This window comes from Xiphophorus maculatus, chromosome 15 (genome assembly GCF_002775205.1).
Source record: "Xiphophorus maculatus strain JP 163 A chromosome 15, X_maculatus-5.0-male, whole genome shotgun sequence".
NCBI lineage: Eukaryota > Metazoa > Chordata > Actinopteri > Cyprinodontiformes > Poeciliidae > Xiphophorus > Xiphophorus maculatus.
Window position 1 is genome coordinate 21871976 of NC_036457.1, and position 14536 is coordinate 21886511.

The window sequence follows — 14536 nt, forward strand, 5'->3', positions numbered from 1 at the left end:
TTGCCAGACATCCCATTTACCTTGGCCATCTGATATAATGGTTTTTGATGGATGTTCAGGAACCATTTCCCAGTGCTTTATAAAAGTCCAGCATCAGCTGAAGAAGCTGTAGAAGCATTAGCCAGGCGCTCGCTGACAGGAGAGAGCTCTCTGCCAGACATATTCTTTGAAGACTTTGTGGTTAGTAACATATTCAAATGAACCTCTGTCGATCAGCTGTGACATGTTTCTCTTAGCCATATGTAGCAGACCGTCTAATGTCTGGAAGTATCAAGGTATTTGCTTGATGGGTTAAATTTCTTTAAAAAAAAAAATAGTGGTTGGCACTAACTTAGACTGGGTGTCTAAAGTGTTTATCATCCTCCTTAAAGACAAGAGGTTTCTACCCAGCAACAGTAAGATATTCCTTATAAATCGGAGGTGAGTGGATATTTAAAGTTTCATTTTGCTTCCACAGACACACTCAGAATCATGTGATTTTTAACCTGACAACAGACCTTACAGGATGACATCATGAGCTATATAGCGCTCCATGGGTCTATCTGTAAAGCATGCGTCCCTGGAATCCTGCTACCTCAGCTTATAGCAGCCTGCTGAAATCAACCTCTGTCACCACTTCAGGCTGACAGCTGGAATCTCCTGGAGATGTTTCTAGTGGAGTCTGTCTGCAGTTGCCGTTCAGGTCTGTGTGTCGACTTACTGGCTGCAGTCCCTGGTGGAACCATGCATGCTAAAAGTGGAGATTCCTGTGATGTTGTATCTCTCTGGATAAAATGTGCTCTAAAAGTCTAGCTGGACTTCATATATTATTTATATTTACCATGTCTGATGCCTTGATGTGCCTAAAGGTTTGACTGATATGGGCATGGAGGAAGGAACAGAATAAATGCTAATTTAATGGTAAAATAAGAAATGCACCTCACTTCTAAGATTCTTTGAATGAGAGTCTTGACTAAACAAACCAATATTTCACCAAATCTTAAAATCTTTTAGATACAGTAACGTACAAAAGCATTCATACAGCTGGAATGTGTTTTTATTATTATTATTATTATTATTATTATTATTTTCACACTTCATCACATCACTACTGTTTGGTTGGGATTCTATGTGACAGACCAACAGAAAGTAGTAGTAGTGCAGAATTGTGAAAAATATTTACTTTTTATACTAGACACACACCGATCCAATATTAATATCAGTCAGTCCAAATATTGAAAAAAATTCTAGATCGGGTATCAATGACCCTGCTGTGAGTGACGTCATGTTTTATTATTTATTTTACATTATACTTAAAATTACTTATTGCACTTTCCAATCCATTTGAAAGAAGGTTTGACTTATGTAGTCAATCTATTGTTTGTTAGTTTCATTTTCTTTATTTTTTTATTTTCCATTAGCTGTCCTACTGCTACTTGCACTGACTGAACTAATTACAGCTGCCTTTACATGTTGACCTAGCTTCTGAAGCTGTTGGTGGATTTAAGTGTGCAGAGTTATTAAATATCTCTGTAATCCAATACATTTGTAACTTGGTACATACAGTATATGAATATGTGTAAAAAAAAAAAAAAATTAAGCACGGACATTTTCTGCATTGAATCGGTCACGGCGATATTAAACCTCAGATTTCTGTATTTGTATCAGAAGTGAAAAAAGTGGATTGGTGCATCCCTATGCTACGCTAATTAAGCTGTACTCATTTTAGGCTTGTTTTGCAAAGAAAAGCATTTTTCAGTTCCTAGTTGTCAAAAGGTGAGCTTCACTACACACGCATTCAGTATCTTCATGCACAACATAAAAAGGACCCAACAAACATGTGGAAGAACGTTGTCTTGTCACATTTAACATACAGCTAGAGTGTTTTACATCAAAGCCCATTGATACTTTAGAATGATCAAATTGAAAATATGCTGAGATTGGAAAGTTAATGTTCAGCATGTTCTGCTGACTGAGCTTTGTCTGATCATAGACACCTGAAAACACTTGGATTCCACAGTGAAATTCATTAGACAAGTTGGAAATATGCAAGACATCTGCTAATCCAAGACTCTTTAACTATTTCCTCAAGTCTAGAGGAAATAAAACCCAAATCACGTTTACAATAGACTTGGTTTTTCCGTGTCTAAAATAGTTGTTAGTTGTTAATCTAAACGGAACTCCAGCCTAACTTTTGTGTTAAGTAAAAATCCAATCACAGTAAAGATATAATCGAGGATGTGAATGAAGCCGAGGGTAGCATCATGCTCTTCTCTGTGTGCAGTGTATGAATAATAAATTGGATTCAGGAAGCATAAACAGGCCGAACAAGCTCTGCTGTAAGGCATCCTGCCACTTACTGTAAATGGCTCTTTCTGATGTTATTTTAGTCAATCTAAGCTTTTTTTTTTTTTAAATTCCATCAGTTGGCTTCTCTTCTGTCTTCCCCTCTCATCTTCCTTTTATGTCCGTCTCTTTCACTCTCTCTCTTTCTCTCCTGTTCTGTTTTCTATGTTTATCCCTCCCTCCCACTCTTCATCCCTCCCTCTCCTCTTCCTTTGTTTCCATCAGTCATATTCTCTGGGAGAACTAGCACAGAGCGAGCCACGCCCGGCAGCTCAGCATCATCTCTGAAGGTGTGCCGGCAGAATATCAAAGCATCAGATTTACACAGGATGATGAGATTTTCCAGCTGCTCCAGCAGAATGCTAACCAAGATTTAGTAAAAAGATGTTTTGGGTTGGGTTTTTTTTAACTTTTGGAACTGTAAACAAACCCTGCTGTTGTCCCCAAGCTGCAACTGAACTGCATTCAGGAAGCTTAAGGAGCCATCTCTGGATAGCCTGAGCCATGGTTCTGTATGTGACGTCCCAGGAACACCCGGGGGCAGCCGGTGGCGGAGCCGTGGTGGCTCTCAGGCCTGGAAACGGGTCCAACGGGGCCTCACTTGGACTGTGGCGCTACGTCTGCTGCCAGAGGAGGCCCTCACTCACACTGGCTCCATGTAGGTCCAAAGGGAAAGGGAACGTTGTTCATCCATGGGAAGTTAAGTTGAGGCTGCAACTCTTATGATTGGCTATGCATTGTTACCATATCGACTCTTTCTTGTATGTCTATGAAGAAAAACTTATTGGTATTGTTTTATCAACGAGAACTATGTTTTATAGATCTCTCTGAATATCTGGCAGAGTCTTTTCAGATTTTTATTTTCATTTTCCTTCTTTTGTGTTGGTCTTTTTTGAAAATGGGCGAAGCCTAAGTTCCACTGTTCTGAGTAAATGCATCTCTTCAGATCTAAGGGAATTTTTGTTTCATCAAAATGGTATAACAGAAAAAATATATATCAAAAACATTTGGGAGAGGTAGGCCTTGGCAATAGATTAATATCAGTAAAATGTTCAATATTGAATATATCAACAGAAATAAGTAATTTTTTGCAAAAGTTGTTTTTTTGGGAGGATTTTTGCCAAAATGACTTGCTCAGTTTTTTTTAGAGATGTGACGATATAGAATATTCCCCGAACTCTGATCCAGAACCACACAGCATTCTGGGGAATGTAGGCAGAAGAAAGATTTGAGAAGCCAGCTAAGCAAGGTTGGCGGCATCAACTAACTCACTCGTTCATTGGTCACATAGCAACAACCTGCAGCAGTTTCAGGTTTCATCTCTGGGCTTCGTAACTGCTTAAAAATAGAAAACCCAGCATGGAGTGAAAATTGTGAATAAAACAGGAAAGGTCACATCATCCGTTTGGCAGTATTTCAGACATTGAAAACAAAAAACGAATTAATAATTATGGATATTGACTGACATGAAAGATTAATCATGATGCGATCTCCAGCCACAACATCCAGGCCTAGAGAGAGGCGAACGTTCCAGCTTCTGTATTGATTGCAGTTTTTCCCTCCTTGTTGCTTTGCTCTGTTGGGCTGCTGTCTGGGCTCTGTCATTAGCACACAGGGTTTACAAGGCCAGATAGTAACAGAATTATACACAAAGGCATGGAAGATGGAAACCAGAGACCATGTCTGATATTAGGTGCAGATATTGACTGCCTGTGGCCTCGGCTTTATTCCGTTATTTGGGTTCAGCATGTAAAAAGGGAACAATCAGGAGGGTAACAGTGAGATGATTGTTGATGGGTAGTGGAGGAGAACTGAAAGCAAGGTGTGTTACTTACAGAGATTGCAACTTGAGTTTGAAATTCAAATTAAAAAATACGTTATTAATCCCGAGGGAAATTAAATAATTAAATAAGACTCCAACTCACACTTAAGACTTCAGGATCGACTTTAAATAAAATAAAATGTTTAATAGACAATAAAATGTCTTAAGATTATCTTTAGATAATCGGGGCGTCCCTAAGATTTTCAGAAAGGAAAGATCGGTTAAAAAATCAGCATCAGAATCTTGCCATGTGAACCGAGCATAACATTTGTACTAACAAAAAATGTTACGTATACCAGTTAAACCAGTACATTAAGTGTTGGTCTAGAGCCCTGCTCAAGACTTAGTACCAGTTTTAATGAAGAGTGAAAGGAAACTGGTATTTGATCTGCAGGCTGCAGTTGTTGCACACGCTTTACAATTTATGGCATTTATTGTAATATCAGTGTGTCATACACACCCCCATACTACAGTTTGTAAAACAATGTGTGGGGTGTTATGCAATCTGTGTATACCTGGCAACTAGAATATAAGACTCTTATTTCATCTGTTGCATGAAATTACTCCTCAGATGTTCATAGTAGATTAAAATGGAATTTTTGTGACACTTAGGTCAGCGTGCTACAAGCAGACTCAAAAAAACATTTGCTGAACAATGAAGAACTTCAGTAATTAAACTAAAACTGTTCAAAAAAATCTATATGTTTTGCATTTACAATGAAAAAAACTTTTGAGGGCTGAGCTTTCTGATTTTTTACATTTCTTTTTAGCTGCAGATGAATCCTTTGCTACAAATGATCAAACATTCACTGAAGGAATGCTTTTATTGCATTTTAAGTTACAAAAAAAAAATTTTTTTTAAGAATTTGTTTATTTGCATATGTTAATGTATTTCCCTTATTGTATAAAAAGGCTTAAGTGGTTAAATGAAATATCTGCAGAACATTCCTGTTTTCTTAGCATCAGAATAATTGCCAAGTAGAATAATCATCTGTTGCAGCTTTAATCTCAATCCATATCTAGTTAGGCAGCTTGGAAGAAGACTTGTAATAAAGAACTCTGACTTGTTTAGCTCCTCTTGTAGTTCCTCTTTAAATCATTGTTGTCTTTAAGTTGTAGTAAATCACAGTCTCTAACACCAAATATCCCATCCTGAATGTTTGGAACAGCACAGTAAAATATCCCCTTTCTTTGTCTGCTTTTTAGCAGTGGGCGCTAACGCCTGTGACAGTGTTAAGTGGGGGCACTGTGTTGATATGCAGAAGCAGTTGTCGGCCTGGCTGCAGCCCAGATCCTGTCCGTTTAGTCTTTCTGTCTCTTGATTACTGCACACAATTGACACTTGGCTCAGCGCGACGGGCTTCCTGCTCGACTCGGTCCAGATGCTGGTTGGAACCCACTGTTGCTCCTGTTGTTGGACCCTCAATCTGTAGTAACGGAGAATAAAACCAACTGTTAGACTGGTGGTGGTGATGTTAGGCGGTTACCTCTTCTGGTTAGCTTTAAAGAAGGCTTTTAGGTGAAACATCTAACACACTCCCACACACTCATCTGTGATTAAGTCAGACTTCACACTGCGTACATGTAAAACAGAATAAGTCGTTGGTCCATCTGGCTCTGCTCAGGTCTAACTGAAAAGTTAGCTCATGAACTGGTGTTAATGAGACGGTGATATCAAGGGCACTGCTTGTTTTCTTCCAAAAGGTTGCCGATGATGACCGTGTTAGCAATGTGACGCTTAGTTCTGTGTTCATAAATATAAAAACAGTATTTTAGTACATATGAATGCCTTAAACATCAATATTTATTGCCTTTATTCAAAATCAGATTCTCCTTTTGGTTGATATCAACTGTATTGTGAGCTGTTTGGTCTGCTTAGAAAAAAGTACCCAAAGGTGCTTCTGAATTACATATTCATCTGTCATATTTTCAAAAGGAGAGGCAGGTTATTACTGAAGAATTTGAAAAGTGGATTCTTTCTCCATAAACATGCAAACAATATGTAAAATTTTTATGTCAAATATTAAAATAAAATTTGTGTCAGGGTCTTTTTTTGTTTTAAAGTTGCAGTTTGTAACTTTTATAAAAACATGTTTTTTTTCCCCCCTTATTTGTTAAAACTGTTACAATGTTGTGGCAGATGATTTGTGAAAAGATCAATCTCTATCTCCTCCCATCTGAAGAAATGTACCACCTCCAAACAAAGACAACCAATCAGAGCCAGGAGGAGGGTCTTATCGCTGTCAATCACCTCATGTACTCGCTGCACAATGTGCTAATGGTGAAGAAACAACTTACTGTTTTTCCGCCAACATCGGTGGCCATGCTAACTAGCCTTAGCATTCACAACATACTCTGCTAGCTGCAAAGTAGCAGAGAAAAAGGGGGCGTGGAGGAGAGGGTTGAGCAGCGTCACACGGGAGGTGATTGACATTACCAAAACCCGCCTCCTGCCTCTGATTGGTTGTTTCTAGTTAGCACTCAAAAGACAGAGGAGCTCTTTTTTGTTTGTTTTTTTCAGATTATCTGAAAAATCTGAAACTGTGTCATAACACAGTGACAGTTTCAACAAATGTGTAAAAAAAATTTTTTATAAATATACTCCAGCTCAAAGTTTAGACTCCCTACGGTAGCATGTCGCTTACTATTGATTTCAGTCCAGAAATTAATGTGCTGTTTTTGTGCTTGCTAGTTTTGTTTTTTTTAAGTTGATTTTTAGGATTCTATGAAACGACTCAGAAAACAACAAAATAAAGGCTCAGAACCAATGTGCCAAGGGGAAGAAGAAGAAAAAGTAAAAAACAGTAAATTTATTTAAGCAAATCCCTTGGCGTGTCAAATATTCTCATGGCATCTCTACGTTTTAATCCAAACTTTAAGGAGAATCTTTTGCTACCGTGTGAGAAGCATCTTTACATTGCTGACAATGCAGCATGAGGTCAATACGAGCACAACACGTTTAAGATTTTTATTTTAAAAATGTAAACCATGCATTATTTTTCTACACTTTTTCACTAGTTTTGATTGGTCTATTACACTAGTCTCAATAAAAACACACACACACAAACGTTTGTGGTTGTTTGGTAATAAAGTGGCAGGAAGTTGAAGTGGTGTGATTAATGTTGCAAAGCGCTGCTTCCTCCAACAGTCTGCAGCGAAGAATGAAGCCATATAAACGGACCTTTACTGGAAAGAGAAAGAAGCTTTCAATCTCTATAAATGTAAATGAGGAGGAGGTAAAAGCTGTAGCATGGCAGACCAAACATGTATGTGGAGCAGAAGGAATCAGATTATATGGCCCACACAGATGTATAGTGGATGTTTAAACCATGAGGGCATTGCAGCAGCCTCAACACTCAGACATTCAGAGTTCAGGACTTCTGATTGGGTTTCTGTTGCTGCTGTTAACCAATCAACAAACTGGACTGTTTGTGTTGACAAATTAACATCTAGATGACCAGAGGACATCCTCAGAATCTGGAAAACAGATATTTTTGATCAACCTTGTTTCCATGGTTACCAGCTATGCATCTATTTTTCCGAAACGCAAAGTTGTTTCCTCGTACTCAGATGTGTTGCTGGAGTCGGCGAGATTTGGATCCATCATGTGTTGACATGTTTGATGGCACATCAGCATTTTGATTTGATAATAACTGTGGTCTTTGTGCTCCATCTTCCCCAGGCCTCACGCTGCCCAGACAGGGGCCACAGGTTCAGAATGGCCCCTCACAAGAAGAGCTGGACCTGCAGAGAAGGTAGGAATCTTGACTCAACAGGCCTTCACCGTCACAGGAAACGAGTCGAACTGTCTACATATGGCCACATGGTTTTTGGATGTTTGTTTTCCACAAGACGCACTAAACCGAGCTCCTGAACTGCTCCCACTGCGGCGTACGTTGTGGTGATTTGTCATGTGTGATTTACAACAGCATAATAAATACAGCCATCATGGCAGAGAGGAACGACTATTACAAGTTCACAAGTTCATCAGGGGAGGAAACGGTAGACAAGACGGAAAATCTAATTTTATTTTTCACGTTATTGGAACAAAAAATAGAAGGCGTCAGTGGGTCGACTGCATCGGACCAGAACTGAGCAGGAGGAGTTTAATATTTCAGAATATCGTCATAACCTCAAACAATTTCTCTACAAAATCTGCTCTGATTGGAAAAACAAACCCTGTTCAGACTATCTGTGCTACCCAACGATCCATCCAACCTTAGACAGAAGTGGTTCTTCAGCCGTATGGAAATAGACGTTTTTCGCAAAACTGCAATGGAAACACGTTTTTTCACATCACTTAGTCATGTGATCAACAGTTGGATATTAGAACAGGAGAAAATGACAAAGAGGTCAACAAAAGTAGTAGGAAGATAATGGTTTTTGTGGGGGGAGGGCTTTCAGATAATGTGCAGCTGCTTCCACCAGAGCTCTCATTCCAATGTGATGAATCCATACCGCTTCTGTACAGAAGAGGGGACAAAAATTTCCCCAAAATGCAACATACATAGCCTCTCTCCAGTAGGCGGGGTTTATTGATCCTGAATTAGACGCTGACATCTCCTCTGATTGGCTGATAGATGATGTGCGCTGGTGTCATGGTGCAATTATGAATTGCTAATGTAACCTTTTACATCTGCCGCTTTTAATGACTTGTCACGTGAAAAAGCTTATTCACATATAATTTTAATCTCTTATTTAATGGAAACACTGCAATTACGAGATTGTTTATTTTTTTTAATTTATTTATTTATTTTAAACAGTAGTTTGGTATTGACAAGGATTTTTACACATCTGTAATGGAAATGGAGGTAATGAGAATTGAATTTGTCAGTTTGGCTCCACCACGCTTTGTCTGCTGTAAATGCAGCTGAGGAATTCAGGCCCTAATCAGTAGGAACAGCCAGCAGCGTTAATAGGAGTGGATTGTCTGAAAGTTTGGCACCAAACTCTCACTTCCTGCTCTGCTCCAGTGGGTTTATGTGGTTTTAACCCAATATCTGTGTGTATGTACAGTATAAATGTGTTGCTGAAGTGGACATGTAGTCGACCATGGTCCTGTATAATCTTCAGGTTAGATCATTTTGAAATGCTGCACATTGTTGACATCACTCCTCAGATATCCTGCCTGTGTTTGCATGGCTCTCACACACACACACACACACGGCCAGAAAGGCATTTTTCAGCTTTGAGTCAGTGGCATTTCTAATTTTATTTGGGGGGAACTTGGATCTGCCTTGACTTTAATGAGCAATCCATTTTTCTTCCTTGCTGGCTTCCAGTCCTCTCTCAATCTACCTTACATTACCCCTACCTACCTCTCCTCCCTCGCTCTCTCAGCTCCATTTTTGCTCCATTTTTAGCCCAGATCACTGACAGGCAGACAGTGGATCAGTTGCTGAGGTCATCTGCTGATTCAGAAGCCAGCATCAACAGGATGGAGGGAGCAAGAGAAGGATGTGTAAATCCTGGTGAGAATGGGATGAAAGACGGTCTGTGTAAGAAAAACTGGGTCACATTCGTTTTCTAAAGTTTCATAAAATGATGATTAACTATTGATCCTCTTGGGAGGCATGGATTTTTATCTCAGAAAGACTGATGAAAAAACTGCCAAGATTATTAAAGTCAATGCACTGAGATAGAAATGTTTTTTTTTAAGAATTTGTAGTTTCATTATTTAATCATAACTTTTTTGCTGGAGCTTAAGCCCACCTGGGTTAACAGCATCAGAACACAGAATATGCCATTTAGGTTTTACCTCTGACTCTACATGCCATCTGCTGGACGTTATAATAGGTCGACATTTTTGGCTTTTCTTCCATGTATCTAGTAAAAGGCTGGCAGGAGAACCTTATTGGATGATTTTTTTTTAACCAAAAATTATCAAATAAAATTGAAAGAAATATTATGGTTTTAATTTAAAACAAGAAATCAACAATTATTTCTGTTGTTTCTGATTTTGCTACATAGACTGAGGAACACCAAACTTTACTTCTCCTCTGTCTGCTCAGTTAGCGCAGGCTAGCTCACTAGCTAATATTAGCTTTCATTGTTATATACTGAGAGCCGAACTAATATAATGCACAATAAGCATGTTTATTTAAATGCTTCTAATCACAGGACATCTACTCCATGTTTTGCAGTAATTTAAGTTTTCTTTAAAACAGCCTGTGGTTGTAATTGATAATGACTTTGACTTTATCTTCTACTCACGATTGAAGTATTTGATTCTCGAGTTCATTTAAAAAAAAAAACAAACATAAATCTTGAGATGAATAATATGTGCTTATTATGCATTGATTTGAGTAAAGTAACTGGCTAACACTTAACCATGTTTTGTAAAACAATAATTGCTATACACAGCAGTATTCCATCTATATTAATCAATAATATTATAACCACAGCAATGCAATAACTGCCATTTTTAGATTTAAAAGCAATTAAAGGATGTTATAAATTTTTGTTTCAGATATTTTCATTAATACAGTGATAGAGTGGGGTTTTATTACATCAGCCCATGTATGTAATGGGTTGATGCCCAAGTATGATGTCATTGATACTTGGCTATAAAAGTTGCTGCAGGTTCATTTAGTCTCTTGGCATTGACCTTATCTTATTATCTTAATAATTCTTGCCTGATTGGTAAATTTTTATGCTAGTGTGTAGCATAAAAATTGCTACCTCTATAATACATCGCTGATGTATTATAGAGGTCAATGTCAGGTGTCCCTTAATAATGTTTGTTTTCTTACCCATTCTTTGAGAAACTAATGCCTAATAAAGAGCGCAAGAATTTTAAGGTATTGGCATATTTCTATTAGAAATTACAAAAATAAATTTGCCCATTTGCTTATGGTTAGTGGAAATGCAGCTAATAACCATTCCCAGGTTTTCTCCCTGCCTCTACTTTGCAGAAGTCTAGAATTGCTCAGTAAAAATGAGACTGTTTGGGATCTAGCTGAGGTCTAGGTTTGTAGGATGTCATAATTTGTGCAATCTCTTTGAAATATGTGAGAAGCACAATGAGCCAAAGCAAAAGAAGTTCTCTGCTGTCTCCTCTCCTCCTGCTGAGGTCAGGATAATCAACTAACCACTGTGTCACATTCCTCCATGACCGTGCTGCCTCATTCCATTGCTTTGGCTTCTCTCGTGTGAGTTTGTTTTCTGAAAATACAGGGAATATGGGATTTTCCACAGGGTCATCTGACAAGAGGATATGTACTGCTCCTTTTTCTTTCACGCTGCTCTGTCCTCCACCCCCGCATGCATCCGCTTTCCTCTCACTTTCTCATGTAATCCCTGTTTTAGTGGGAACACAGACAGACGAAGAAGCAGGCCCCACTTTCTCATGGGGAGGGTTGAAACATTAATGACGACGAGAATGCATGGATGAGTGGACGCTCTGACGGGGTGAGAGCGTTGATAAACCGCCTGTTCAGTAAAGCAGGGTGCTACTCTCAGATTAAAAAGGCATGAGCTGGAAATAATAGGCTGCGGTATAGATAGCTTTGTGTTGCGTGGGAGCAGGACATGCTGGGAGGCGCTGAAGAAATGCGTTGCACTGAAAAGTGCTCATGGAAAAATGAAATATGCACAGGTAGATTTCACCCATCAGCTGCGTTTTGAATCCCTAAAGAAGACAAAGGACTTCACAAACATGTTGGATGTTAAACCTTTTGGATCCATGTATGGTGATGAGCCTCAGAACCAATATGTTTATTTTAGTTTGTTTTATGCAGGCTCAGTATCTTTAGTTAGGGGGATGCAACACATGGAACATGTTTGTGTTTTGATGCCACGCGTTTGGGCTAAATTTTAATTAGAGTAGGTCCATATGGTCAATCTGGGCTGTTCTCCATTCAGATAATGATTTCTGGTACTTGGAGCCAGTCAGGCGAGCTGGTGAGTCCAGCTGGAGATTCAGCCAGTCTCTGAAGACTGCGCTCAGTTTTTATGTTGTGGGGAAATGAGGCAAAGCAAAAGATTCACTGATCAGAATTTTGTGGCCAATTTCTGATCTCTGCTGGGTTGTTTTTATAAAGCTCTAATCTGCCATTTCCAGTGTTTCCACTGGGGGAGCTGCGTTACATGACACCACTGTGGAACAAAATGGTTTGTATTGTGACCATTTCAAACTGAACGTTCTTTGAAAAACATTTATTCACTATTCACACTGTACAACTGAAATGACTACTCTGCTATAATGGCATAGTTTGACATAGTTTTATTTTTGTGGGTTTCTAAAAAGAACTCTCTTATAAGGGAACTCAGGGGACCATTGATACTGAATTTCATAATAATGTTAGATTAGTTTCAGTCACTAGTATACAAGAAACATTAGAAATATTTAAATATTACATTTAAATAGTTATCTGTATTACAGTAAAGATGACTATTGTTTCTATATTCAAAACTTGAGGGAACTGCATCACAATAAAGAACATTGAGCATCTCCATCTAAGATTACTTAAAGATCTTCTTTGGTCCATCCCTCTTCTTCTGAAAATATTTTAATATAATGATCTGAAAATGGAAACGGAAATGGGTCTCGATGGAAAAATTACCTACGAATGAAGGCCAAACTATATTTATTAACTAACTTACTGTACTTAAATGCAGCATACATTGATGTTGACATCTCGTAATTTATGTTACAGGCATGCTAACAGAGCTAGCAACAACATAAATATGGCAACAAAACAGAAACAAATGGCAACGAGATGGAGCTAAATATTGGTTGTTACTATCGAGCAAGTTTCATGTTTTGGACAATACTGATATGTTGAAAAATTATTAATATTGGTCAACCCCAATGTCTGAGCTGCTGTGTCATGCATCCCTAACAAAATCAATTGAATTTGGAACCAACTGTGATAATTGAGTCTTTATATATATAAATAAAAGGCTGTAAAGTGAATTAAAGGATTGTTTGATTTAATGAAATATAACAATTCGTTATATTTCCTACCTGTCTGTTTTCAGCAGGATCTAAACTGTGTTAAGTGCCTTTGCCAACCCTTTGATCTTTGTTGGAAATGCCTGCAGATGCTTTGCTGCCATGCAGCTCTCTTTCTTCCCTCTGACTGTAAGCTTCAGGCTTCAGGATGTCGGCAGCGCTTCCCAACAGTCATCTTTCATTCCGACTGCCTCAGACTCGTTAACTCTTTCCAAACGTGAAAAGTCAAGAAACGAGCAAGTTCATGCGCGTCTGTGTGCTTGTTGGGGATTCAGGCCATGTCGCCACCCACACTCCCTTAGCAACGGTTTCCCTGGTAACTCTATCAGGAGGCGAGCGCGACGCCAGCTGGATGTTGCAGGAGGCGTTTTTACAGCTTTGAATCTTGTAACGCTTCTCTGAGGCGGCGAGTCGAAGAAGGAAGAGAGCGCTGCTCTGGGTTCGGTCACGAGGAGACGGAACTGTGCAGACATTAGAGGAGGGCGAGATTTAACGTGGCCTCTTACTGCACTGCAAAAACTACAAATCTTACCAAGCATTTTTGGTCTGGCTTCTAGTGCAAATACCTTAGTACATTTGAAATGAGACGAAAGAAACTTACAAGTAACTTTTCAGAAAGATATAGGAGCTTTTTTTAAGTCAACAATTCTTTAATATTGATGAAAAAGTATTAGCTCCACTTAAAGCATGAGAAAATATCTTGCCATCAGTGAAATAATCTTCCAGTGTAACTAGTGCTTTTTATCTATATTATGGAATTATTGACTTAAAACAAGCTCTTATGGTTTGCTGAAAAGTCACTAACAAATTTTGCTGCACGATAAATTGTCCCAAAAGTTACTGTGACAAACGATATTGTTTTGAGACCATTTTCAAGTAAAATAATGGAATTCACATTCTCAAAATCATGAATTAAATTCTACTTAATATTTAACTCTGGAAGATATTTTAACCCTCCAAAATAAAACAGAAACAACAAATAAAATGAATTATGAAATTTCTGTTAAGAAATTTGTCCTTTAAAAAAAGGGTTAGTTGAAAAAAACCCACCAAACTGAAGACTTTTCTTATCTAGTTTTTGGTGGAAAGAGGGAGATGACAGAAAAACAACAAAATGGACATTTTATACTAGAGCTTGTTTTAATTCATAATGCTATTAATTGGTTTATTGCGACAGTCCTCCTTCAGAGTTAATTTTTGTCCTATTTCAAGTGCACTAGAAACTAGACCAAAAATAGTTGGTAGGATTTGTACTTTTTGCAGTGTGGAAGTGGTACTACTATAAAGACTTGAATTTGGACATAAGGTGTTGAGAATACTAAAAGACTATATTATCAAAGAATGTGAATGTCAGAGGACTGGTGTCACTGAGCAGGAATGTTAGTGATGGGAAGATGACATCAGCTGCTCTGTAAGCTCCCTGGTGTCCTTCT

The 14536-nt window shown here is 38.4% G+C and overlaps 1 protein-coding gene across 7 annotated transcripts in view; it reads left to right on the top strand.

The window, feature by feature from the left end:
* The window catches only part of enah (ENAH, actin regulator), a 123904-nt gene that overhangs the window by 76367 nt on the left and 33001 nt on the right, over positions 1–14536 (top strand). For all 7 annotated transcript variants that reach the window (XM_023347694.1, XM_023347693.1, XM_023347690.1 and 4 more), the window contains exon 4: positions 7830–7902. In XM_023347694.1, the coding sequence (XP_023203462.1) occupies positions 7830–7902 (73 nt within the window). The remainder of the gene's footprint in view (positions 1–7829; positions 7903–14536) is intronic.